This window comes from Schistocerca nitens, chromosome 7, assembly GCF_023898315.1.
Source record: "Schistocerca nitens isolate TAMUIC-IGC-003100 chromosome 7, iqSchNite1.1, whole genome shotgun sequence".
Lineage (NCBI taxonomy): Eukaryota > Metazoa > Arthropoda > Insecta > Orthoptera > Acrididae > Schistocerca > Schistocerca nitens.
Genome location: NC_064620.1, coordinates 237,772,859 through 237,799,043, shown reverse-complemented (window position 1 = coordinate 237,799,043; position 26,185 = coordinate 237,772,859). Strand labels below are relative to the sequence as shown.

Genomic DNA, 26,185 nt, shown 5'->3' with positions numbered 1-26,185 from the left:
AATGTCTCTATAGTTATTCACAGCTCTTTCTATAGAAATCACTTACTGGCACCCTAAAATTATACAATGAAAACATTGCAAATGAATGAGATTATATGGATAGTGATGGTGTCTATCCAATTAAAACAGAATTACAATTGGTGTTCCACTATCACTTGGATATTTTAGTCTGCCATTTACAAGTTTTATAGCAATATGAATGGAACTACATGTATACAGCTTTTTAATGGAAATGGCAGAACATGTAAGAGCAGAATTATAAAATATTATATTCAAGAGACACTATGTGCTGCACAGATTTAAGGACATATATGCAATATAAAATTTAATAAGAAAATATTTTCATTTAATATATTGATAAATACATCATAATTGTAATCATTAAACAATATAATGATTATATTGACAATGTTTATGTAAAAAATTTGGACGTTGCAACCACACTTTTGTATTTGTCTTTGAAATAAATATATTTAATACAAAGCTGTGTAAAATAAGAAATAACTTAATACTAATTAGTGATTCACTTTCAAGGCTATAATGATTTTTCACATTATAATGATTACTTACATATCATTTTTATCATGGTTGTTAATATGACACCTGAGTAAATTGTTTGTAAAAATGTGGAAGCTACAGTTTTTCAAAGGTGAAAAAATGTTTCAAGTTATATATTTTTACACTATAATTTTGCCTGTGAATAAGTGATATAGATAAGTTGTAATATTCCCACAAACAAGCTATATTGATGAGTGGCATCCTCTGCAGCTGTTACTGACAGAAACTGAAAAACTGGAAGATTAAATTAGATTAATCAAACATTTTTCATTGTTTCTCTTTTTAAAATATGTTGCAAATTGATATATTAAAACACAAATCAGCCACAACACTAATACCTAGTTTCTTTGAAGTTAATTTACATTGAGCGATAAATGTCATGAAAGAGAATTTACAGAATTTCTTTTTTCTGCTGTTCCTGTAAGTTTTGGTGTCTTTTGATTAAATAGCTGTACCTGTTGTGAAGAAATTTGCTTTCAAATGAACATAGCACTACACATCAATGCAAAAGGAACAGCTCAAATTTAACCATTCAGCTACACAGAGAAAACACCAATAGTATTTTTTACTTTGAGAGTAATCCTGAAAGTAACATCTGAAATTTGCTGGGAACACAGGGAAACTGTTCACATGGTTGTTGTTATCCTGGAAGACTGCAATGAACATCCCATCACATTCACTTCAATATGACATTTTTCACTAATAACAAAAATCACTTTATTTGAATTGTGATTTACACAATGACAAGGCACAGAAATAATATGCATGTAAACTTTGTCTAAATGTTTAACGTTCAGAGCAAGGATCAGTATTATAGTTCAAAAGTCTTCAACAAACTTCCATTAGTCATTCATTTATTCACACATCATGTTTTATAAATACCACCATGAAGGGAAGCTTTGAGGGATCTGGAATAAATTAATTTACACATTAACTGACAGAATCAGCCACCAACTGGCTCTTGTGTAAAGTATACTAACAACAAGTTGTGATTAATGTTAACACTAACACTACCAAATGTGGGAATTGCTTTTATATTACTTTATGCAAATATATAATTTAGGGTAACAGGACCACTCACCACGCAAAATTTGGGGTAAGGGGGACTACTCATTCCATAGCAGAAGCATTGAGTCATTGACAGGCACACACAAAAGAGAGAAAAAAACAAACAAAAAATAAAGAAAAAAACCCTGATGTCTTTTGGAATTCATCCTTTGAAAAGCTAGAGTACCAAGACACACACAAAACACACATGTATGGATGCAAACACACACACGCACAATGTACCTGTGCCCCTAAATTGTGCCGACTGGACACACAGTGCTGGGATTGCGTCTCTGGAGGTAGACTAGTGTGAGGTGGGGTTTGTGTAGGGCAGAGTGGTTGGAGTGAGAGAGGAGTGGGAGGCAGGAACAGGGGTTGTTGGTGGGTAGCTAGTGGCTCAGAGGCAGGTAGCTAATTTGCCACCTAGGATACAGGAGAGAGGGGTGACAGGTGCACCAAATTGGCAAGTGACTCATATGTTGGTGGGGTACAGTGCATGATGAAGGTGATATGGAAATATTGACTGGGAGGGAGAGACTGAGCAGAGGAAAAGGAAACTGTTGGGTAGAGAGTATTAACAGAGATTGAGGCCAGAGGAGTTATTGGTGTGAAGGTTTTGTTGCAAGGATAACTTCCCTCTACATAGTTCAGAAAAGCTGGTGGTGGAGGGAAGGATCCACATGGACCAAGATGTGAAGCATGGATTGACCTTAAGCATGTTGTGCTCAGATTCATGTTGTGCCACTGGGATGATGGACTTTGTTCTTGGCCACAATCTGGCAGTGGCCATTCATTCTGGTGGACAGCTGGTTAGTTTCATAGTGACACAAAACTCTGTGCAGTCATTGCAGTGGAGTTGATATATGATACCACTGCTTTTGCAGGTGACTCTGCCTGTGATGGGATAGGATAAGCCTCTGACAGGACTGAAGTAGAAGGATGGATTGGGTAAGTCTTGCACCAGGCCTTCCACAGTGATATGTAGGTTTGGTGGGCTATGGAGCAGCACTTTAGGAGGGGTAGGAAGGATCTTGAGTAGGATGTCTCTTGTCTAGACATGATGATAGAAAATCAAAGTCTTGGTGGGTGATATTGTTCAGTTAGTCCAGCCCAAGGTTACATTGGATGCTGAGGGGATGTGAGGGGTGGGGCCTCCTTTGTATCTGAGTCTTAGGGGTGGACCACGTTCAAGACACCCTGTCTTCAGTTCTTGGTAACCTCAACTTCTTCTCTCTCTTTCATTGCATCTTGCCCTCCCTAACCCATCATGCCACCTTCCCATTGGCACCATATCTAATGTTAACGAGAAGGCCCATACCCAATAAATTGAACGTCTGACCAGGGCCTTCATGGACCTATAGCCCCTAAACCTAGCTTGCAAACAGATTTCCTGTGCCATATTCTCAAACACCCCTAATCTTCACACCATCCCCAACAGTCATCTATAAAGAGCACTGCCCTCTCACCCACTATCAACCTGGACTAATACAACTGAACCATATCCTTCACCATGGCTTTCATTATCTATCATTACACACAGAAATAAGGGTGATATACATCTACACCTACATACATACACTACAAACCACTGTATAGTCTGTAGGAAGGGTACCATGTACAACTGCCAGTCGTTTCCTTTCCTTTTGCACTCGCAAACAGGGCAAGGGAAAAGCGAATGTCTGTATGCCTCCGTAAGAGCCTCATTTCTTTTATCTTGTGTTCCCATCCTTACATGTAATGTATGGGCGATAGTGTACTTGCTCTGTAGTCAGCCTCCAACACTTGTTCTCTTAATTTTCTCGGTAACGTATCACGAGAAAAACGTCGTCTTCCCTTCAGAGATTCCCATTTGAGTATAAAAGGAGGCAGGGAGTGTTGTGTTACCGATAGATGGAGAGTAACAGCACATTGGGTCGGTCAAGAGAGCTCAATGCTTTTGAGTGTGGACTAGTCATTGGATGTCACCTTGGTAACAATTCCGTCAGCGTCATTTCCACCCTTGCAAAGCAGGCCAAGTTGACTGTTGGTGATGTCATTGTGGAGTGGAAACACTAAAGAACAATCACAGTTAAACAAAGACCAGAAGACCTCATATAGTACCGTCAGGGACTGTCAACCAATGCCGAGGGAGGTCGTAATAAACTGCATGAAATCAGTCGACAAAATTACTGGTGAGTTCCAAAATGCTACCAGCAGTGCAGTTAGCGCAGTGACTGTACGTGAGGAACTAAAAGAAATGGGTTAGAATGGTCGAGCAGTTTCTCACGAGCCACATGTTTCTGTTTTAGATGATAAGCGACGTGACAAATGGTTCAAATGGCTCTGAGCACTATGGGACTTAACATCTGAGGTCATCAGTCCCCTAGAACTTAGAACTACTTAAACCTAACTAACCTAAGGACATCACACACATCCATGCCCGAGGCAGGATTTGAACCTGCGACCATAGCAGTTGCGCGGTTCCGGACTGCGCGCCTAGAACCGCTAGACCACCTCGGCCGGCCCGGATAAGCGACGTCTGAGGCGATGTAAAGAGTGACGCTACTAGACAATGGGTGACTGGAAATGAGTGCTTTTGGGCAGTGAATCACGATACAGCTGTGGCAATCCGATGGAAAGGTTTGGATTTGCAGAATGTGAAGGTTCATAGGATTCGTCGACCTGGAAAAAAAGGTTTGCCAAAGTAAAATGGTGCAAGACTTTCGAAATTCTGAGTAATATTAGGGTAATCTGTAGGGAAAGACGGGAAATATACAATGTGTACAAGAACCAAGAGAGAACAATAAGAGTGGGAGACAAAGAACGAAGTGCTCGGATTGAAACGAGTGTGATACAGGGATGTACTCTTTCGCCTCTACTGTTCAATTTATAAATCGAAGCAGCCGTGACAGAAACAAAAGAAAGATTCAAGAGTGGGATTAAAATTCGAGGAGAGAACGTCAAAGATAAGATACGCTGATGACATTGCTACCGGTATCTTTTGAGTGAGTGAAGATTAACAATATTACAGGATTTGTTGAATAGAATGAACAGTCTAAGGAGTGCAAAATATGGACTGAGAGTAAATCGAAGAAAGACGAAAGTAATGAGAAGTAGCAGAAATGAGAATACCAAGAAACGTAACTACAGAAATGATCACGATGTAGATGAAGTTAAGGAATTCTGCTACTTAGGCAGCAAGATATCCCATGACGGACAGAGCAAGAGCGACATAAAAAGTAGACTAATCCTGGCAAAAAGGGAATTCCTGGCCAAATGAATGTAGCAATATTGAGCATACATCTTAATTGGAGGAAGAAATTTCTGAGAATGTACGTTTGGACCACAGCACTATATGGTAGTGAAACATGGACTGTGGGAAAAATGGAGCACAAGAGGTTCGAAGCATTTGAGTTGTGATGCTATAGACGATTTTCGAAAGTTAGTTGCTCTCATGAAGTAAGGAATGAAAAGGTTCCGCACAGAAGCGGTGAGGAAAGGAATATGTGGAAAACACTAACAAGAAGAAGGGACAGAATGATAGGACATCTTTTAAGACATCAGAGAATAACTTCCATTGGTACTAGAGGGAGCTGTAGAGGGAAGAAACCGTAGATGGAGACAGTGACTGGAATGCATCCAGCAAGCAATTGAGTACTGCTCTAAGAGGATGAAAAGGGTGGCACTGGAGCAGAATCTGTGGTGGGCACCACAAATCAGTCGGAAGAATGACGGCAAAAAAGGATGTTTGAAGACAATAATTGTTTGTATCAGCATGACAATGCACCCTGTCATCAAGTTGCGTCTGTGACGCAATGTTTTGAGGAAAGTAACATTCCTGAAATGAACTGGCCTGCCCAGAGTCCTACTGTGAACCCAACGGAACACCTTTGGGATGAGTTACAGCATCTACTTCGCTCCTGGATCCCTTCAGGCATCATAAAGACGAAGGGTGGCCACACACCATATTAATGTCCACTGAAAGGCGTCTGGATTCTTCTGATGAGATATGTATAATGGGTTACCCCCTCCCTCCTAAATGCCTACCCCCATTGTATTCCATCTCTATATCAATAAAATGTCGCCCACACATTGTCTCTCATAGCCAGCCAGTTTTCTCTTCCCTACCTTTCACCTCCACCCCCACACATACACACGGAGAACATTGCACTATTACCACAGCTGCCATCTTCACTCTTAAGAAAAACGCTCAGTTTTACTTTAAATACCTTGGTCAAGCGAAATATAAGCGAATTTTTCCTCAGCCTTTTTTTCCCTCAATTATCTCCTGGATAAATTTCAATCTTCGACTTCCTCTAAGGTTTTTGCCCTCTACAGGGGCCTCTAGTACCACGGAAGAGCACTGAAAATCTCGCTGTTGAGCTCCACACCTATCACACCGCCCCTTCTTTTTATCAGTGTTTTCCATATATTCCTTTCCTCGCCGATTCTTCGGAGAACCTCCTCATTTCTCACCTTACCAGTCCACCTAATTTTTAACATTCTTATGTAGCACCACATCTCTGATGCCTCGATTCTCTTCTTTCCAGTTTTACCACAGTCTATGTTTCACTAGCATACAATACTGCAATACTGAAGTCCAAACGTACCTTCTCAGAAATTTCTTCCTCAAAGTAAGGCTTTTGTTTGATACTAGTAGACTTCTCTTGGCCAGGAATGCCCTTTCTGCCAGTGATGGTCTGCTTTTTATGTCCTTCCTCCATCCGTCATTGATTATTTTGCTGTCTAGATAGCAGAATTCTTTAACTGCATCTATTTCGCTATCTCTGATCCTAAGGTTAAGTTTCTCGCTGCACTCATTTCTGCTACTTCTCACTGCTTTCGTCTTTCTGCTATTTACTCTCAATCCATATTCTGTACTCATTACACTGTTAGTTCCATTCAGCAGATCATGTAATTTTTCTTCACTTTCACTGAGGACAGCAATGTCATTAGCGAATTTTATCAGTGATATCCTGTCATACTGAATTCTAATTCGATTCTTGAACCTACGTTTTATTTCTGTCATTACTTCTTTGGTGAACAGATTGGACAGTAGGGGCGAAAGACTACACTCCTGCCTCACACCATTTTTAATCCGAGCACTTCGTTCTTGGTCTCCACTGTTATTGCTCCCTCTTGGCTCTTGTACATATTGTGTGGTGTGCGTACTGTAAGACATTCGGTACACACACCATCAGATTATTTGACTTGTCGCTCTAATGAAGTAGGCGAGTGTCAGCAATATGTCTCATGGTCTTGTTGTGGCGTGTTTATCTTCTGCCGTTAGGTCAGACGATAGAAATGCCACTTGCACGCTTAGAGTAGCAGATTGACGGTGACCAACTTTAAACAGAACTTGATTAATTTTCACACACATTTATTAAAATAATAAAAAGCATAGATATTACGTAACTTGATTCTGGATGCTGTTTACAATTGACAATCTGAACTTCTTTTGGTCTTGGTACGTTAATCTTATTCTCACATATCTCTGATACTTGACAAAGTGTCTATACATTTCTCTTCATGGCTATGTACAGGAATATGATAATCTTATTAGGCGCAGACTGAAACTTGACTATAGACTGGTACAGACTAATGCAGACTTGTACAGACTGGTGCAGACAAATGCAGACTAATGCAGACTGACTAATTGGAGGTCTGTACCCTCGTTATAATACCCCACACGTTCAGGTATCACTGCGCGAGTGTGATCTGCGAGGAGAAAAGGTTCTACGTTAGCAGCAATCTCATTGGCTGCATTACATATTAATACGCGGATCGGAGGAAGCAGAATTTGGTCCGTCTCTAAGACAGCGCCATCTCGTAGTGCGAAGACAGACGAGCACTGCGCCTGCGCTGTTGTGCTTAGCGGGGCGCACTCTATTGGGAACGTTGTGTACGCGCTGACCATGCAGAACTATGTACACAACATATTGTATATCGCCCGTTTTTCCCTGTGTTTCTCAGAATTTAGAACATCCCCAATTTATCCATACATGAAGCCACAAAGGGTGGACACACCCACACTAATATCCACTAACAGCTGTCAGGGTGCTGTTGATCAGACAGTGTATGGTGTACGAACTGTAAAAGTCTAAACTGTATACTCTGTTGGTTGACGACAAAAGAGGTGTAGAACTTTGAAAAATAGAAAGGTCTTGATCGGACAATTCTTTATTAAGCGTTACGCGTTTCAATATTTCATCGTCAGAGTGAAGCTGTGGCATGAAGTGTACAAGAAATTAATTACAGAAAATGTACATAAGTGTGCATTTAAGTATTCGAATATACATAAATTCCAAGTAGTATCGTACTAACATAAAAATCAAACTTTAGCCCAAAGCTCATGAAAGTGAGAACATAAACTGAACACAAATCTCATCTCCTGTAGGCACGTTTGACTGTGCCGTCGTCTATCGAATAGAGCCCGTGCCAAACTGGGTGTGGCGACTGAACTATCAAATAGGTAAATGATGGCCAGCAGGTGGCGCAAGCCTTGATCTTAGAAAGCAAGTCAAAGAGTCGCTCTAGAAACTTCTATACACTGCGATTAAGTACATGTCAGTAGCTTGTGAACAAATTTTACACAAACACATTTTTGCTACTTTTATGGAAGAGGAACTCATATTAACAGCATGAAAAGTGCGTCGTTAGCTAACACGGTAAAAAAAAAAAAAAAAAAAAAAAAAAAAAACGTTTCAGCTGTAGTCTTTAGTCAATAATCAAAACAGAAGACAATTGTAACCAATAACTCGTGTGGTACAATATACACATAAAATCAGTTTGAGTAATAAGTAAAATACTATATAAGTGTGAAGGAGAAAGTTCACAACCATCACAAAATAAATGTACATTAGCATCACAAAATATAGTCAAATTGCGATAGACAAACATGTAATAAATGACATAACAGAATCGTTTAGGTGAGCTAAGATTGGTGGCAACAACCTGAAATGAAAGAACTATTGTACAATAAAAGGCGAGTTTTTTAAAATAGTCTTTAACTTAGTGTTAGATCGTGCAACTGCCAGCTGTTATCAGTTTAAAACCATGATAAAATTATTACATGTTCGTCTATTGTTATTTGAATACATTTTGTGATACTTATGTACATTTTCTTGTGATGGTTCTGAACTTTTTCCTTCACGCTTATATTTTACTTATTACTCATATTGGTTTCATGTTGATATTGCACCACACCAGTTGTTGGTTACAATTGTGTTCTGTTCTGATTATTGACTAAAGACTACCTTTGTAACGTTTTTTACGATGTTACCTAATGACGCACTTTTCATGCTGTTGGTAAGAGTTTCTCTTCCATAAAAGTAGCAAAGATGATTTTGTCAAATTTGTTCACGAACTGCTGATATGTAATGCTGGCATGTACTTAATCGCAGTGTATAGAAGTTTGTAAAGTTAGTCTTTGACTTGCTTTCTGTGGTCGGTGCTAGCGCCACCTACTGGCCGTGGTTTACATGTTTGACAATTCAATCGCCACACTCAGATTGGCACTGCTTCTATTCTATAGAAGACGGCACTGTCAGATATGCCTACATGAGACGAGATTTGTGTTGTATTCGGTTTATGTGCTCACTTTCGTGAGCTTTGTACTAAAGTTTGAATTTTATGTAAGTGCGATACTATTTGGAGTTTCTGTATACTGGAATACTTAGATTCACACTTACGTATATTTTCTGCAATTAATTTCTTGTACACTTCATTCCACAGCTTCAGTCTGACAATGAAAGTTTGAAACGCGTAACGCTTAATAAAGAATTATGCGTTCAAGACGTTTCTATATTTCAGAGTTGTGACAAATCCGAATGGTCACCTGCCTGTAGTATAGAAGTATTTGCATTTCTACATCCAGTAATGGATGTATGGAACGGAGACCTGGACAATTAACCTGAAGCACATGAAAAAATTACAAGCTCTAGAGATGGACTTCTGGAGAAGATCGGTAAGACTCTCCAGGAAAGAGAAGATAAGGAAGGCCGAAATAATAAGGAGAATGGAAATAAAAGAAAGAATATATGACGTAATGGATAGGAAGAAAGTACAGTGGTATGGGCATGTACGACGAATGGAGGAAGCCAGAATACCAAAATTGATACTGGAGTGGGAACCGGAGGCGAGAAGAAGAAGAGGACGACCTATGACCACCTGGCTCCAAAATGTACAGCACACAATGAGGAGGACACACAAGATCGAAACATCTGGCGGAATATTTTGAAAATATAGTTTAAGAACGTTTATCCTTTATATAGTAATTTCCGAGTAAATTATTATGTTGGAGATAAGCCTCTGTAATGAGGAAAAGCTCAAAAACAAAAAAAGTAATGGAAAAGAGACGTAGTTAGAGACGGGACGTCCCACCTGTCCTTGTTGTCAGACGGAGGAGGCGGAGAGCCCCATGCGGTAGCCGAAGAAGGCGTCGATGAGGTAGAGCAGTGCGGACAGCAGCGCCAGGCAGCCCAGGGAGAGGCCCGAGGCTCGCTCGCTGGCCACCAGCCCGGAGAGCTCGGCGCGGACGCGCGCCCAGTGCTCGGGGCCCGCCGTCATGGGGATCATGCCGACGCTGCGCCAGAAGTCGACCGCCACGGCGCCCGCCACCAGCAGCAACAGCGCGCCGCACACGCTGAACATGAACTCCTGCACACACGCGCACACACACACGCAAACGCTGAGTGCGGTTCAGTACTTTCAGTCCGCTGCCAGGGGTACGAGCCTGTTACCAGCAGCAGCAATATGCAACATAGGCTCAACACAAAGTACGAGGGGCGTTTGAAAAGTCCGTGCAAAGTCCGAGAGATGGCACCACCAGCGCGTATCGAGGTCATCTTTGAAAAGAAAGCACACCAAATTTCAGCCATATTCGTATATTTCTTTGTGTTTGGCATTAGTGTGAATCAAGGAAGTCGAGTGATTGTCAAAAAATGGACGAAGAAGGATTTCGTGTGGTGATTAAACATTACTTTATGAAAGGCAAAACGCCTCAGGATACTAAAGAGAAGCTTGATAAACATTTCAGTGACTCTGCGCTTTACATTGCACACACAGAACTCAATGCCCCTATCACTACACAGGATCTCATCGCTACACTCCATACGAAACGCAACATCGCTCCTGGTCACAATCGTGTCACCTATCACCACCACAACATGGATTCCTACACCTTTTTCCCCTCCGCCGTTGTGCCCCAGGGTTCCGTCCTCTCCCCTCTTCTGTACCTCTTGTATACAGCGGACATGCAGCTGCCTTCACCCCCCATCCACCTTCTGCAGTACACTGATGACACCGCCTTCCTTGCCCTTGCCCCCACCCTGCAGCGCTCCCAACACCAATCCCATCTTGACCGGTTCACTGCTTGGTGCAACCAGTGGTTGCTTACGGTCAATCCTTCCAAAACCCTGGTGATCATTGTAGGTAAAACCACCCCTTCCTTCCGCCTCCTCGATTTCTACATCACCATCTATGGCCATCCTATCTCCCTCACCCCCACCCTCAAGTACCTTGGTGTCACCCTCGACCGTCGCCTCTCCTCGACCCCCCACCTCCGAACGATCCAAGCCAAGGCACGCTCCCGCCTCTGTCTCCTCTGGACCCCTCCACCATCCTCCATACCTATAGATCCCTCATTCGCCCTATCCTTTGCTACGCCCACTGTGCCTGGATCTCCGCTCCCCCTACCTTTTACAAATCCCTTCAGATCCTAGAACGCCATGCTCTTCGCCTCGACTATCGTATCCGTCTCCCCTCCCCCACGTGGATCCTGTACGACCTTATTCCCTTCCCTCACCTCCTTTTCCTCAGACGGATACGGATCCTCCTAACCTCCCATAAACTCGATCCTCCTCACCCGCTGGTCTCTCCCATCCTCTCCCGCTCCAATCCGCTGCCGCACCTGTACTTCCACGTCCCACCTGCTCTCCATCTCTCCACTCTCCACACCCTCTCCTGCCCTCCATCTACCCCTCCTATCAACTTTGATCCTACCTCCCTCTTCCCATGTTTGTTCCTATGGGCAACCTCTCTCCCTTCTCTCCCCATTCCCTCCCTGTTCCCTTTCTCCCCACTCTTCCCCCGGGCTTCCCCCACCCCCATTTTTCCACTACTTCGCCATTGGCATCTTTGCTCACCCCTCCCCCTCCCCCTTCTTCCCCTCTCGGTAGGTCCCCGGACTTGCACTCGCTACGCGGACATTCGCACGCCGGAGATCATCGTCATCTATTTCTCGTCTGTGTGCCATCGTGTTTATGTTTAGTGTTCGCCGTCACGCTCCATCGTTCACATGTGCCATCGACATCATTAGTGTTTGTGCATTGTGTCGACAGTTTATAGTGTGGTTATTCGTTGAGTGTGAATGGCTTCATGTTTTTTTTATGTTACTGTGTCTACCCTTTTTTTTACCCGCAAAATTGTTCAATCTCTTTTGTGTCTTCTATATGTTTTCTCGTTGTTAACTCTGAGAAGGCTGAAGAGCAGCATAAGGTGCTGCTGCCAGCCTACCTGTTGCACAGGTGTTGAAATTACAATAAAGGAAAAAAAATCTGCACTTTTGATTAGAAGAGTTAATAAGTGGTTTCAAAATTTTCAGAGTGGCCATATGGGCACAAGTGCTGCTGAACGTTCTGGACGCCCTGTGGAGGTTAAGACTCCATAAATCATTGATGAAATCCATGATATGGTGATGGATGACAGAAGAGTTAAGGTGCGTGAGATTGCTAGTGCTGTGGGCATCTCGAATGAACGGGTACACAATATTTTGCATAAATATTTGGACATGAGAAAGCTATCCGCAAGATGGTTTTCGCGATTGCTCACGCTTGACCAAAAACGGAATCGGGTAAAGTGTTGCAAGGATGGTTTTCAGCTGTTCAGGATGAATCCGCAGGACTTTAGGTGTCGTTTCGTCACTGTGAATGAAACATGGATGTATTACTATACTGCTGAGACCAAACAACAATCTAAACAATGGGTTACCAAGGGAGAATCTGCACTAAAAAAGGCGAAGACCAGTCCTTCCGTCGAAAAGGTTATGGCGACTGTCTTATGGGATTCGCAAGGGATAATCCTCATCGACTATCTGGAAAAGGGTAAAACTATTACAGGTGGGTATTATTCATCGTTATTGGACCGTTTGAAAAACGAGCTGCAAGAAAAACGCTGGCAATTGAACTGCACAAAAATCCTTTTCCATCACGACAATGCAGCAGCACACACCTCAGCAGTTGTGGTTGCAAAATTAATGAAAATAGGATTCCAACTCGTTTCACATCACCCCTGTTCTCCAGACTTGGCTCCCTCAGACTACTATTTGTTCTCCAATTTGAAGAAATGTCTGGCGGGACAAAGATTTTATTCAAATGAGGAGGTGATTGCAGCAACTAATAGCTATTTTGCAGACTTGGACAATTCCTATTATTCAGAAGGGATCAACAAATTAGAACAGCGTTGGACGAAGTGTATAAGTCCAAAAGGAGACTATGTCGAAAAATAAAAAAGGTTTACCCCAAACACGTAAGTAGTTTTTGTTTTTGCACGGACTAGACACCAAACGAAGCAAACCAAACAATATCCCCAGTAAAGTGTGACAGGACTGCTATTATTCTCTATATCAGTGGTTCCCAACCTTTCTTAGACCATTACCCCTCAATGCAATTAGACATTTGCTAGTACCTCCAACTTTAGCACCTAAATAAACTGTAGAATTAAAGATATTTATGGAACATTTTTAATTTTAAAATTATGAAACATGAATGATATTTACACTGAAGAGCCAAAGAAATTAGTACACTGTGCCTAATATCGTGTAGGGCACCCGCGAGCAAGCAGAAGTGCCGCAACACGACGTGGCATAGACTCGATTACTGTCTGAGGTAGACCTGGAGGGAACTGACACCATGAATCCTGCAGGGGTGTCCATAAATCCGTGAGCGTATGAGGGGGTAGAGGTCTCTTCTCAACTGCACGTTTCCAGGCATCCCAGATGTGCTCAACAGTGTTCATGTCAGGGAAGTTTGCTGGCCAGCGGGAGTCTTTAAACAAAAGAGTGTTTCTGGAGCCACTTTGTAGCAATTCTGGACGTGTGGGGTGTCGCATTGTCCTGCTGGAATTGCCCAAGTCCGTCGGTATGCACAATGGACATGAATGGATGCAGGTGATCAGATACGATGCTTACTTACGAGACATCTGTCAGAGTTGTACCTAGACGTATCAGGGGTCCCGTATCACTCCAACTGCACATGCCCGACACCATCACAGACCCTTCACCAGCTTGAACAGTCCCTTGCTGACATGCAGGGTACATCCCTTTATGAGGTTGTCTCCAAACCCGTACACGTCCATCTGCTCAATAAAATTTGAAAGGAGACTCTTCCGACCAGGTAACATGTTTCCAGTCATGAACAGTCCCATGTCGGTGTTGACCGCCCAGGCGAAGCCTAAAACTTTGTGTCGTGCAGTCATCAAGGGTACACAAGTGGGGCTTTGGCTCCGAAAGTCCATATTGAATGGTTCGCACGCTGACACTTGTTGATGGCCTAGCATTGAAATCTGCAGCAATTTATGGAAGGGTTGCACTTCTGTCACGTTGAACGATTCTCTTGGTCCCTGTCTTGCAGGATCTTTTTCAGCCACAGCGACGTCGGTGATTTAATGTTTTACCGAATTCCCGATATATTGACGGTAAACTCGTGAAATGATCGTACAATAAAATCCCCACTTCATTGCTACCTCGGAGGTGCTGTGTGCCATCGCTCGTGCACTGACTATAACACCCCTTAAATCTTGATAACTTGCCATTGTAGCAGCAGTTACCGATCTAACAAATGCGCCAGATGGCTCGTTCAAATGGCTCTGAGCACTATGGGACTTAACATCTATGGTCATCAGTCCCCTAGAACTTAGAACTACTTAAACCTAACTAACCTAAGGACAGCACACAACACCCAGCCATCACGAGGCAGAGAAAATCCCTGACCCCGCCAGGACTCGAACCCGGGAACCCGGGCGTGGGAAGCGAGAACGCTACCGCACGACCACGAGATGCGGGCAAAAATGCGCCAGACATTTGTTGTCTCATATAGGCGTTGCCGACCGCAGTGCCGTATTCTGCGAGTTTACATATCTCTGTATTTCAATACGCATGCCTATACCAGTTTCCTCGGTGCACTTCTTGTGTATGTGTGTGTTTATTTTAGAATGAATGACGAAGGAATTTTCAAGGTGCATCGCAAGTGCTACCCACAACATAAAAAACTAACTATCCACGGCGAGGTAGACACTTGTTACAAAAAATATTTTCTCTGCATTACCACTCTCTATTTCGGTATTTGCTTGACCTGTACACTGCAAGACCATTTAAAATCAACTAAGTTAAAATTTGTGCACAATACTTATTGTTCGTAAATCACTTGAATGCTGTACTCCGTATTTCTGAACTGGCAGAAACTGGAAGACTTCAGGCTGTTAATGCTTTGCGTCTGACCTCAATCGTAATGACTGGGTGTTGTGTGATGTCGTTAGGATAGTTAGGTTTAAGTAGTTCTAAGTTCTAGGGGACTGATGGCCATAGATGTTAAGTCCCATAGTGCTCAGAGCCATTTGAACCATTTTTTTCTGACCTCAATCACTAATACTAGTACTAATACCAATACTAATAATAATACTGTGTACAGCTCTATTGTAGCCATTATGTAATTACTGTTGTGTCGTGCAATCAATTAATTCATTTATCTGTTTCGACGCAAGTAATGAAGCAGTTTGTACACTACTGCAGGTAGTATCTACAACCTGGAGAAGATATTTTCTTGAGACATTTAGCATTTGCTACGTATACCCTATGTGATCAAAAGTATCTGGACATCTGGCTGAAAATGACTTACAAGTTCGTGGCGCCCTCCATCGGTAATGCCGGACTTCAGTATCATGTTGGCCCATCCTTAGCCTTGATGACAGCTTACATTCTCGTAGGCATACGTTCGTTCAATCATGTGCTGGAAGGTTTCTTGGGGAATGGCAGCCCATTCTTCACGGAGTGCTGCACTGAGGAGAGGTATCGATGTCAGTCAGTGAGGCCTCGCACGAAGTCGGTGTTCCAAAACAACCCAAAAGTGTTCTATAGGATTCAGGTCAGGACTCTGTGCAGGCCAGTCCACTACAGAGATGTTATTGTCGTGTAGCCACTCCGCCACAGGCCGTGCATTATGAACAGGTGCTCAATCGTGTTGAAAAATGCAATCGCCATCCCCGAATTGCTCTTCAACGGTGCATGAAGGTGCTTAAAACACAAATGTAGGCCTGTGCTGTGATAGTGCCACGCAAAAAAACAAGGGTGCAAGCCCCCTCCATGAAAAACACGACCACACTATAACACCACCGCCACCGAATTTTACTGTTGGCAGTACACACGCTGGCAGATGATGTTCTACATCTACATCTACATTTATACTCCGCAATCCACCCAACGGTGCGTGGCGGAGGGCACTTTACGTGCCACTGTCATTAACTCCCTTTCCTGTTCCAGCCGCGTATGGTTCGCGGGAAGAACGTGCGCGCTCGAATCTCTCTAATTTTACGTTCGTGATCTCCTCGGGAGGAGAAACGCACCCTCTCGAAACCTGGAGAGCAAGCTACACCGCGATGCAGAGCGCCTCTCTTGCAGAGTCTGCCACTTGAGTTTGCTCAACATCTCCATAACGCTATCACGCTTACCAAATAACCCTGTGACGAAACACACCGCTCTTCTTTGGATTTTCTCTATCTCCTCCGTCAACCTGATCTGGTACGGATCCCACACTGATGAGCAATACTCAAGTATAGGTCGGACGAGTGTTTTGTAAGCCACCTCTTTTGTTGATGGACTACATTTTCTAAGGACTCTCCCAATGAATCTCAACCTGGCACCCACCTTACCAACAATTAATTTTATATGATCAGTCCACTTCAAATCCTTCCGTACGCATACTCCCAGACATTTTACAGAAGTAATTCCTACCAGTGTTTGTTCCACTATCATATAATCATACAATAAAGGATTCTTGTTTCTATGTATTCGCAATACATTACGTTTGTCTACGTCAAGGGTCAGTTGCCACTCCCTGCACCAAGTGCCTATCCGCTGCAGATCTTCCTGCATTTCGCTACAATTTTCTAGTGCTGCAACTTCTCTGTATACTACAGCATCATCCGCGAAAAGCCGCATGGAACTTCCGACACTATCTAACAGGTCATTTATATATATTGTGAAAAGCAATGGCCCCATAACACTCCCCTGTGGCACGCCAGAGGTTACTTTAACGTCTGTAGACGTCTCTCCATTGAGAACTACATGCTGTGTTCTGTTGTCTGAAAACTCTTCAATCCAGCCACACAGCTGGTCTGATATTCCGTAGGCTCTTACTTTGTTTATCAGGCGACAGTGCGGAACTGTATTGAACGCCTTCCGGAAGTCAAGGAAAATGGCCTCTATCTAGGAGCCTGTATCTAATATTTTCTGTGTCTCATGAACAAATAAAGCGAGTTGGGTCTCACAAGATCGCTGTTTCCGGAATCCATGTTGGTTCCTACAGAGTAGATTCTGGGTTTCCAGAAACGACATGATACGCGAGCAAAAAACATGTTCTAAAATTCTACAACAGATCGATGTCAGAGATATAGGCCTATAGTTTTGCGCTCGACGACCCTCCTTGAAAACTGGAACTACTTGTGCCCTTTTGCAATCATTTGGAACCTCCCGTACCTCTAGAGACTTGCGGTACACGGCTGTTAGAAGGGGGGCAAGTTCTTTCGCGTACTCTGTGTAGAATCGAATTGGTATCCCGTCAGGTCCAGTGGCCTTTCCTCTGTTGACTGATTTCAGTTGCTTTTCTATTTCTTGGACACTTATTTCGATGTCAGCCATTTTTTCGTTCGTGCGATGATGTAGAGAAGGAACTGCAGTGCGGTATTCCTCTGTGAAATAGCTTTGGAAAAAGGTGTTTAGTATTTCAGCTGTACGCATGTCATCCTCTGTTTCAATGCCATTATCATCCCAGAGTAAATGGATATGTTGTTTCGATCCACATACTGATTTAACGTAAGATCAGAACTTCCTAGGATTTTCTGTCAAGTCGGTACATAGAATTTTACTTTCGAATTCACTGAACACTTCGCGCATAGCCCTCTTTACATAACTTTGACATCGTTCAGCTCCTGTTTGTCTGAGAGGTTTTGGCTGCGTTTAAATTTGCAGTGAAGCTCTCTTTGCTTTCGCAGTAGTTTCCTAACTTTGTTGTTGAACCACGGTGGGTTTTTCCCGTCCCTCACAGTTTTACTCGGCACGTACCTGTCTAAAACGCATTTTACGATTGCCTTGAACTTTTTCCATAAACACTCAACATTGTCAGTGTCAGAACAGAAACTTTCGTTTTCTTCTGTTAGGTAGCCTGAAATCTGCCTCCTATTAATCTTGATAAACAGATAAACCTACCTCCCTTTTTTTATATTCCTATTTACTTCCATACTCAGGGATGGTGCAACGGCCTTATAATCACTGATTCCTTGTTCTGCGCTTACAGAGTCGAGAAGTTCGGGTCTGTTTGATATCAGTAGGTCAAAGATGTTATCTTCACGAGTTGGTTCCTGTTTAATTGCTCGAGGTAATTTTCGGATAGTGCACTCAGTACAATGTCACTCGATGCTTTGTCCCTACCACCCGTTCTAAACATCTGAGTGCCCAGTCTATATCGGGTAAATTGAAATCTCCACCTAAGACTATAACATGTTGAGGAAATGTATGTGAAATGTATTCCATATTTTCTCTCAGTTGTTCTGCCACTAATGCTGCTGAGTCGGGAGGTCGGTAAAAGGAGCCAATTATTTACCTAGCTCGGTTGTTGAGAATAACCTCCCCCCATAATAATTCACAGGAACTATCCACTTCTATTTCACTACAGGATAAACTACTACTAACAGCGACAAACACGCCACCACCGGTTGCATGAAATCTATCCTTTCTAAACACCGTCTGTGCCTTTGTAAAAATTTCGGCAGAATTTATCTCTGCCACTAATGCTGCTGAGTCGGGAGGTCGGTAAAAGGAGCCAATTATTTACCTAGCTCGGTTGTTGAGAATAACCTCCCCCCATAATAATTCACAGGAACTATCCACTTCTATTTCACTACAGGATAAACTACTACTAACAGCGACAAACACGCCACCACCGGTTGCATGAAATCTATCCTTTCTAAACACCGTCTGTGCCTTTGTAAAAATTTCGGCAGAATTTATCTCTGGCTTCAGCCAGCTTTCCGTACCTATAACGATTTCAGCTTCGGTGCTTTCTATCAGCGCTTGAAGTTCCGGTACTTTACCAACGCAGCTTCGACAGTTTACAATTACAATACCGATTGCTGCTTGGTCCCCGCGTGTCCTGACTTTGCCCCCCACCCTTTGAGGTTGTTGGCCTTTCTGTATTTGTCCGAGGCCATCTAACCTAAAAAAAAAAAAAAAAAAAAAAACCGCCCAGTTCACGCCACACAACCCCTGCTACCCGTGTAGCCGCCAGCTGTGTGTAGCGGACTCCTGAACTATCCAGCGGAACCTGAAACCCCACCACCCTATGGCGTAATTCGAGGAATCTGCAGCCCACACGCTCGCAGAACCGTCTCAGCCTCTGATTCAGACCCTCCACTCGGCTCTGTACCAAAGGTCCGCAGTCAGTCCTGTCGACGATGCTGCAGATGGTGAGCTCTGCTTTCATCCTGTTAGCGAGACTGGCAGTCTTCACCAAATCGGATAGCTGCCGGAAGCCAGAGAGGATTTCCTCCGATCCATAGCGACACACATCATTGGTGCCAACATGAGCGACCACCTACAGATGGGTGCACCCTGTACCCTTCATGGCATCCGGGAGGACCCTTTCCACATCTGGAATGACTTCCCCCGGTATGCACACGAAGTGCACATTGGTTTTCTTCCCCTCCCTTGCAGCCATATCCCTAAGGGGCCCCATTACGCGCCTGACGTTGGAGCTCCAAACTACCAGTAGGCCCACCCTCTGTGACCGCCCGGATCTTGCATACTGAGGGGCAACCTCTGGAACAGGAAAAGCAGCTATGTCTGGCCCAAGATCAGTATCAGCTGGAGACAGAGCCTGAAATCGGTTCGTCAGACAAACTGGAGAGGCCTTCCGTTCAGCCCTCTGGTATGTATTTCACCCCCTGCCACACCGCGAGATGACCTCCCACTCTACCATGGGTGAGGGGTCAGCCTCAATGTGGGCAGTATCCCTGGCAGCCACAGCCGTAGTCCGATCGGGAGATGCGTGGGACGAGTTGGCCTTCCCCGACAAACCCCCGTACGGACCCCCACAGTGATGCCCATTGGCAACAGCCTCAAGCTGTGTGACCAAAGCCGACACTGCTTGAAGCTGGGAGTGAAGGGATGCCAACAGTTATTAAAATACAAGACTGCCTAATAAACGCAGTAATGTTGCTACTTGCGCACTGCTGACACACTGCTCGGCGGCAGAAGGCTAACTGTACTGTCAGTAGCGTACAAAGACTGTTTGAAAGAAATAAACAAATGAAAGACGACTAAGCGACTTTACACGTCACAGATATTAAAATGCAAATATGCTCCCGCTAATTACGAAACTACACAATGATTTGACGGTTGTAACTAAACAGGTGCGCTAAGAACACCCAAACAAATTTTCAGCTTGACTACTACACTTATATGAACGCTAAATAAGCCACTTGCTGCTACTTGCACACTGCTCACACACTGCTCGGCTGCAGAACGCTAACTGACGTTCACCTGGCATTCGCCAAACCCACACCCTGCCTTCTGCACGCCACATTGTGCACCGTGATTCGTCACTTCGCACAACGCTTTTCCACTGTTCCATCGTCTAATGCTTACCTTCCTTAGAACAAGCGAGGCGTCGTTTGGCATTTACTGGAGTGGTGTGTGGCTTATGAGCAGCCGTTTTCTCACCTCCTGCCAAACTGCCTTAGTACTTGCACTGGATTCTGATGCAGTTTGGAATTCCTGTGTGATGATCTGGATAGATGTCTGCCTATTACACATTGCGACCCTCTTCAAATGTCGGCGGTCTCTGTCAGTCAACAGACGAGGTCGGTATGTACGCTTTTGTGCTGTACGTGTTCCTTCACATTTCCACTTCACTATCACAACGGACACAGTTGAACTAGGGATGTTTAGGAGAGTCGAAATCTCGCGTACGTTCGAAGTCCGTGAGCTCCGCGGAGCGCCCCATTTTGCTCTCTCACGATGTTTAATGATTACTAAGGTCGGCTGATATGGAGTACCTAACAGTAGGTGGCAGCACAATGCACCTAACACGAAAAAGAGTGTGTTTTGGGGTGTCCGGATAGTTTTGATAACATAGTGTATGTCTCACTTTTGTCATCAGTGATTTACGGGACAGAGCATACGTATGTGTGTAGAGGGTGGACTATCTCATGAATCTGTAATCTCCATCATATTAATGCGAGAAAATCAGAAAAAGTAATTACTGATAACTTACGTAATTAATATTAGAATCTTACTAAAGTGTGATAATAGTAATGATCTACTGAAACTACACTCCTGGAAATGGAAAAAAGAACACATTGACACCGGTGTGTCAGACCCACCATACTTGCTCCGGACACTGCGAGAGGGCTGTACAAGCAATGATCACACGCACGGCACAGCGGACACACCAGGAACCGCAGTGTTGGCCGTCGAATGGCGCTAGCTGCGCAGCATTTGTACACCGCCGCCGTCAGTGTCAGCCAGTTTGCCGTGGCATACGGAGCTCCATCGCAGTCTTTAACACTGGTAGCATGCCGCGACAGCGTGGACGTGAACCGTATGTGCAGTTGACGGACTTTGAGCGAGGGCGTATAGTGGGCATGCGGGAGGCCGGGTGGACGTACCGCCGAATTGCTCAACACGTGGGGCGTGAGGTCTCCACAGTACATCGATGTTGTCGCCAGTGGTCGGCGGAAGGTGCACGTGCCCGTCGACCTGGGACCGGACCGCAGCGACGCACGGATGCACGCCAAGACCGTAGGATCCTACGCAGTGCCGTAGGGGACCGCACCGCCACTTCCCAGCAAATTAGGGACACTGTTGCTCCTGGGGTATCGGCGAGGACCATTCGCAACCGTCTCCATGAAGCTGGGCTACGGTCCCGCACACCGTTAGGCCGTCTTCCGCTCACGCCCCAACATCGTGCAGCCCGCCTCCAGTGGTGTCGCGACAGGCGTGAATGGAGGGACGAATGGAGACGTGTCGTCTTCAGCGATGAGAGTCGCTTCTGCCTTGGTGCCAATGATGGTCGTATGCGTGTTTGGCGCCGTGCAGGTGAGCGCCACAATCAGGACTGCATACGACCGAGGCACACAGGGCCAACACCCGGCATCATGGTGTGGGGAGCGATCTCCTACACTGGCCGTACACCACTGGTGATCGTCGAGGGGACACTGAATAGTGCACAGTACATCCAAACCGTCATCGAACCCATCGTTCTACCATTCCTAGACCGGCAAGGGAACTTGCTGTTCCAACAGGACAATGCACGTCCGCATGTATCCCGTGCCACCCAACGTGCTCTAGAAGGTGTAAGTCAACTACCCTGGCCAGCAAGATCTCCGGATCTGTCCCCCATTGAGCATGTTTGGGACTGGATGAAGCGTCATCTCACGCGGTCTGCACGTCCAGCACGAACGCTGGTCCAACTGAGGCGCCAGGTGGAAATGGCATGGCAAGCCGTTCCACAGGGCTACATCCAGCATCTCTACGATCGTCTCCATGGGAGAATAGCAGCCTGCATTGCTGCGAAAGGTGGATATACACTGTACTAGTGCCGACATTGTGCATGCTCTGTTGCCTGTGTCTATGTGCCTGTGGTTCTGTCAGTGTGATCATGTGATGTATCTGACCCCAGGAATGTGTCAATAAAGTTTCCCCTTCCTGGGACAATGAATTCACGGTGTTCTTATTTCAATTTCCAGGAGTGTAATTCAGTTCCGTGACTGAAACAGAATAGAATCATTTAGTTTTATCCCAAAGGAAACTTCGTTTCACCCCTCAGGGGGTAATTAGCCCCAGGCTGGGAACCATAGCTCTATATACATAAGTTATTTGGCGGACAGGCTGGGTAGCAATCCGTGGTTGTTTGCTGATGATGCTGAGGTGTACGGTAAGGTGCCGAAATTGAGTGCCTGTAGGCGGGTACAAGATGACTTAGACGAAACGTATAGTTGGTGTGACGAATGGGAGCTGTGCTACGGTCGCAGGTTCGAATCCTGCCTCGGGCATGGATGTGTGTCATGTCCTTAGGTTAGTTAGGTTTAAGTAGTTCTAAGTTCTGGGGGACTGATGACCTCACATGTTAAGTCCCATAGTGCTCAGAACCATTTGAACCATTTTTGACGAATGGCAGCTGGCCCTAAATGTAGAAAAATGTAAGTTAATATGGATGAGCAAACCAAACCAGTAATGTTCCGATACAGCATTAGAAGTATCCTGCTTGAAACAGTCACGCCGTTTAAATACCTGGGCGTAACGTTGAAAAGCGATATCAAATGGAACGAACATGTGCGAATTGTGGTAGGAAAGACAGATGGTCGACTTCAGTTTATTATGAGAATTCTAGGAAAGTAAGGTTTATCTATAAAGGAGACCGCATGTGGGGCACTTGTGCGACCTGCTCGAGTGCTTGGGATCTGTACCAAGTTGGATTAAAGGAAGACATGGAAGCAATGCAGAGGCAGGCTGCTGGATTTGTTACTGGTAGGTTCGAACAACACGCAAGTGTTATGGAGATTCTTTGTGAACTCAAATGGGAATACCTGACGGAAGGCGACGTTATTTTCGAGGAACAATGTTCAGAAAATCTGGAGAACCGGCTTTTGAAGCGAACTGCAAAACGATTCTGTTGTTTCCAACATACATTAGGCAAGAGGGCCACGAAGATAAGACACGCGAAAGGGCTCATACGGAGGCTTATAGTCAGTCGTTATCCCTCGTTCTATTTACGAGTGGAAAAGGGAAGGAAATGACTAGAAGTGATACGTGGTACCCTCCGCCAAGGGCCGTAAGGTGGCTGCAGAGTGTCGATGTAGATGTATATCTAGTCCCACAATTAGGAGCATGAATCATACACTGACTTCTCACCCATGAATGGCAACCAGCTACAGAGCAGACTGACCAACTAATGATCTCCATCGAGACTTATTGAGATGCGAATGCGAGTCACGCAGTACGCAGTTTCTTAGCTACAGTAGAGTCCTTCATTAACAGGATATGGACTGCCGCAGATGCCCCACACTGCAGCATACTTCAGCAACAAATAAATAAATAAATAAATAAAATAAAAAAAAACACACCACGAAGGAATTATCGGAATCGGACGGAAATCGGAAAATGTGATGTACATGTACAGACAAACAAATGATTAGAATTTCAGAAAAATTCGATGATTTATTCAAGAAAAAGAACTTCACAATTGAGCAAGTCAATAACACGTTGGTTCACCTCTGGTGCTCATGCAACCAGTTATTGGGTTTGTTATCGATTGCCGGCCGCGGTGGTCTCGCGGTTCTAGGCGCTCAGTCCGGAACCGCGCGACTGCTACGGTCGCAGGTTCGAATCCTGCCTCGGGCATGGATGTGTGTGATGTCCTTAGGTTAGTTAGGTTTAAGTAGTTCTAAGTTCTAGGGGACTGATGACCACAGATGGTAAGTCCCATAGTGCTCAGAGCCATTTGAACCATTTGTTATCGATTGAAAGTGTTGTTGGATATCCTCCTGAGGGATAACGTGACAACTTCTGTCCGACTGGCACGTTAGATCATCAAAACCCCAAGATGGCTGGAGAGTTCTCACCAAAATGCTCCAAACGTTCTCAATTGGGCAGGAGTCCGGCGACCTTGCTGGCCAAGGTAAGGAAGGTTTGGGAAGACCGAAGACAAGCAGCAGAAACCCTTGCCGTGTGTGGGTGGGGATTATCTTGCGGGAATGTAAGCCCAGGATGACCTGGGATGAAGAGTAACATAACGAGGCGTAGAATATCGTCGACGCACCGTAGTGTTGTAAGGGTGCCACAGACGACAACCAGAGGGTTGGTGGTGGTGGTTGTTAGTGTTTAACGTCCCGTCGACAACGAGGTCATTAGAGACGGAGCGCAAGCTCGGTTTAGGGAAGGATTGGGAAGGAAATCGGTCGTGCCCTTTCAAAGGAACCATCCCGGCATTTGCCCGATACGATTTAGGGAAATCACGGAAAACCTAAATCAGGATGGCTGGAGACGGGATTGAACCGTCGTCCTCCCGAATGCGAGTCCAGTGTGCTAACCACTACGCCACCTCGCTCGGTGGCAACCAGAGGGGTCCTTCTATGAAAAGAAACAGCACCCCCGACCATCACTCCTACTTTTGGGACCGTATGGCTGGTGACAGTCACGTTGGTATTCCACTGCTGTCTGGGGCGTCTCCAGGCACGTCTTGGCTGATCCCTGGGGCTCAGTCGGAAGCGGGACTCAAAAAAATTCTACTCGTCAATGAGATTCCAGGCTGAAGACGTGTCTGGAGACGACCTGATGCCCACCATGCGGCCCGACAATGAGGAGTGATTGCCTAGGATGATTTCACTGCAGAAACCCTTTGGTTGTCATCCATGGCATCCTTACAGCATAGCAGTACGGCAACGATATTCTACGCCCCGTTTTGTTGCCCTTCATGGCACGCCATCCTGAGTGGATAATGGCCCCCCCCCGTAGACGGCGAGAGTTTCTACTGCTTGTCTTCGTGCTTGTGAAACACCACCTTGACCAGCAAGGCTGCCGGATCTCTCACCAGTTGAGAACATTTGGAGCCTTGTGGGCTGGGCCCTCAACGTACCTCGGGATTTTGACAATCTAACGCTCCAATTGGACAGAATTTGTCATGTTATCGCTCAGGAGGACATCCAAAAACTCCGTCAATCGTTGGTAACCCGACTGTCTGCTCCCATGAGGGCCAGAGTTGGACGAATGCGTTATTGACTTGGTCTATCTGTGAAGCTCTTTCTCATGAACAGACCATCGAATTTTTCTAAAATTGTAATTATTTGTTTGGCTGTCCATGTACATTACATCCACCGATTTCCGTCCCACTTGGATAATTTCTTCGTGGTGATTCGTTTCTTATTGTTCTCCCTTTTTTATCTTACATTGTAGTATACCCCTTCCCACCAGAGATGCCGCGTATGTCGAAATCGAAATGGCACACTTCCCCTGCATATGATTAAATGTGCACATAGTTAACTGCATTTGAATGTGTTGTCACAGGTACCACATAATGTACTTGTCTCCATTTGAAGTGGAGTAGCGGTACGTTTACGGCACTTATTTGTAACTTGTCACCTCCCGACAAAACACTGAAGTTCTAGAAGTGCTATCCTTCTGACATCTTTATACGATGTCGTAGTTCCAGCACAGAGGTGGTATGTAGATCTTGAGACCGTTGTTATCTTTAATGAGAAAATGATAAAGGAATAATTATTGACTAAGAAGACTGATCAATGACTTTTCGTATGATCACACGAAATCATAGACCGC

The 26,185-nt window shown here is 44.7% G+C and overlaps 1 protein-coding gene across 2 annotated transcripts in view; it reads right to left on the bottom strand.

Moving 5' to 3' along the window:
• Window positions 1-337: 337 nt before the first annotated feature.
• The window catches only part of LOC126195049 (uncharacterized), a 51,107-nt gene continuing 25,259 nt past the window's right edge, over window positions 338-26,185 (bottom strand). Inside the window, exons 3-4 of one of the 2 annotated variants that reach the window (XM_049933494.1) lie at window positions 9,967-10,242; window positions 338-792 (exon numbers count right to left, since the gene is read on the bottom strand). In XM_049933494.1, coding sequence (XP_049789451.1) covers window positions 9,979-10,242 — 264 coding nt within the window. In that variant the 3' untranslated portion in view covers window positions 338-792; window positions 9,967-9,978. Of the gene's footprint in view, window positions 793-816; window positions 1,467-9,966; window positions 10,243-26,185 lie in introns of those variants that run through there. The other variant, XM_049933495.1, reaches the window with a different exon arrangement.